This window comes from Cyprinodon variegatus, unplaced genomic scaffold (genome assembly GCF_000732505.1).
Source record: "Cyprinodon variegatus isolate N-32 unplaced genomic scaffold, C_variegatus-1.0 Scaffold329, whole genome shotgun sequence".
Taxonomy (NCBI): Eukaryota; Metazoa; Chordata; class Actinopteri; order Cyprinodontiformes; family Cyprinodontidae; genus Cyprinodon; species Cyprinodon variegatus.
In genome coordinates, this window is record NW_015150782.1 from 549,519 (window position 1) to 551,808 (window position 2,290).

Sequence of the window (2,290 nt, forward strand, 5' to 3'; positions counted from 1 at the left end):
TGACTGATTGATTGCACACAGGTAAACTGCGCGCTCACGCTTAAACAGCTGATGTAAACAAAAGGGGCGTTCGCCGCAACAGTAGTAGTAGTAGTAGTAGTAGTAGTAATTTAATAGTATCACATAATGTCACTTTGCATTTTGCTCAAGTCATGAAGAGTCATAAGATGGGGTCAGGGGAAACAACGAGCAGAGGAATGGAAGCAGGGAGTAGACAGTGACTGAAACCAAACTAGCGAACTGATTTGACTAACTTGAGGAGTTTTACCACACAAGTTTGTACACTTTTTAATGGTAGAAAACACAAGTCTTTCGATAGAAATGCAGTGCCTAAACCAAACCACACCCAATTTAACCGTTGTTTGTACACATAAAATAATCCCAAAGATCATAGAAAAAGCAGCGCGAATGCATCAAACTTCCGGAAATTTTTAGCAAAAACAACACGATGTAAGGTTTATAAAATCACAAAATATGCTATTTATCATGTTAGAAATTGACTTTTAAACAAGCCATCCATAAACCTCAGTACTTAATCTATCATTTACAGCAATAATCTCATATAGCACAATTTTGACATTTTTATCGATATGACAGCTTTGACAACCTTTATTGAATAATTAGACGTTACGACTTTAGCCGGGTTCTCATGGGCGGGGTCACATATATACTACAGTGGATTGAGTAATACAAACATGAATGTAAATTTACAGTTCTAACATTTTTTAAATCAATAATTTTAATCTTTTTAACATAAAATCAGGTATTCTTTTAATTTTGTCTGAATCCCTTTCCAAAATGGATTCAGCACTGGACAGTTCCAAAGGATGTAAGTTTATTCCCCATCTGATTACAATAAGTTTGAGTTATTTCTTTCCTTAATAACTGTTTCACGCTGCAAAAACGATCTAAAAATGAGTAAAAATGTCTTAAATTAAGTGCATTTACCCTTAATTTGACGAGGTAAATAAGACGATCTGCCAAATAAGATAATTGGATAATATGCACATAAATTTTACCTGTTTTCAAGGCTGCACTTTAAAAAAACTAAATTGGCTATAGCTGTTTTAAACTAAATTTATTTTTGTCTACACCTGTATACAAAATTCCAAAAAAAAATTGTCTGAAAAAATTAATCTAGAAGCAGATGTGGACATTAAAGCATCCTTTTAAAGAAGCAAGTTTTTTGCAGTTAAAGTTGGCGGTTTATTTGAATTCTAACTTTAAATTTAAAGAATTTCAAATATTACCCACTGGTATGTCATTACACACAAGAGCTGATGAATTTATTGTAATTGAAGCGTGGTGACTGTCTGTTGCAGATAAAGCCAGCGTGGAGCGCAGGATCTCGTCTCTGTGCTACTGCACGGTCACGCTGTACGAGTAGCAGCTGCACCCCAAACCACTGAGGGACCAGGACCTAAAAACCAGACCAACGCTGGAAGACCCGGAGATTCCTCTCCCTCCTGTAGCAGCTCAGCACTTTCATTTGTTTGTTTTAATCTGCGTTTGTCATCCGTTTGTTGTACTACTGCAGCGGTGCACACATTTCCAACCAAAGATGACAGCGGATCAGAGAGGAAACAATAAATCTAGAAGAAGATGTGGACATTAAAGCCTTCTTTTAAAGATGCTTTTAAAATCTGAGGGTGGGAGGATCCCACCATGTTAGCATTCCGGTTTCAGCTGGAAAAAGGAGGATTCACAGGGCTGTGAGACAGTGCTGTGGACTCTAAAAAGACATTGGACTAAGATTTGATCAGTGGTCCTGCACTTCTAGTTTCAGTGTTTGTGTATTTATTTTCTAGACCAACACAGACTATTCTGCCTTTCATGTAAACCTCAAGTATTGCAGTTGAAGGAAAAGGTTGGAAAGCGACGGCTTCCATCTGCCTGTGTGGACTTGGACTTTTTAACCCACCAACAAGCTGCTGTTACATCAAGCAGACAGCCATAAGCAAAGGAATCACTTTGTTTGGACTTTTTCTGTTTAAACTCAAGCACTTTATTTTGGAACGGATGGAAGAGAAAATGTGAAGATGTGGTCGACTCCTTTACTCTGCACACTGCAAAAAATAACTTCAAATGAGTCAACTCATAAAATAATTGCATTTACCCTTAATTTCAGCAGGTAAATAAGATGATCTGCCAATGGAACGAGTATGCTTAGTTTAAAATAAGATAATTAGATATTATGCACTTGAAAAAAACTTGTTTTTTCTTATTTTAAATGTAGATTATTTTGTTTCATTGGCAAAGTGTCTCATTTACCTCAATTCAAGGAAAAAAA

General features: G+C 36.4%; 1 protein-coding gene across 1 annotated transcript in view; it reads left to right on the plus strand.

Moving 5' to 3' along the window:
* Positions 1-2,183, plus strand: part of ulk2 (unc-51 like autophagy activating kinase 2) — a 27,288-nt gene extending 25,105 nt beyond the window's left edge. Inside the window, exon 22 of the mRNA XM_015384998.1 lies at positions 1,323-2,183. Coding sequence (XP_015240484.1) covers positions 1,323-1,387 — 65 coding nt within the window. The 3' untranslated portion in view covers positions 1,388-2,183. The remainder of the gene's footprint in view (positions 1-1,322) is intronic.
* The last annotated feature ends 107 nt before the right edge of the window (positions 2,184-2,290 follow it).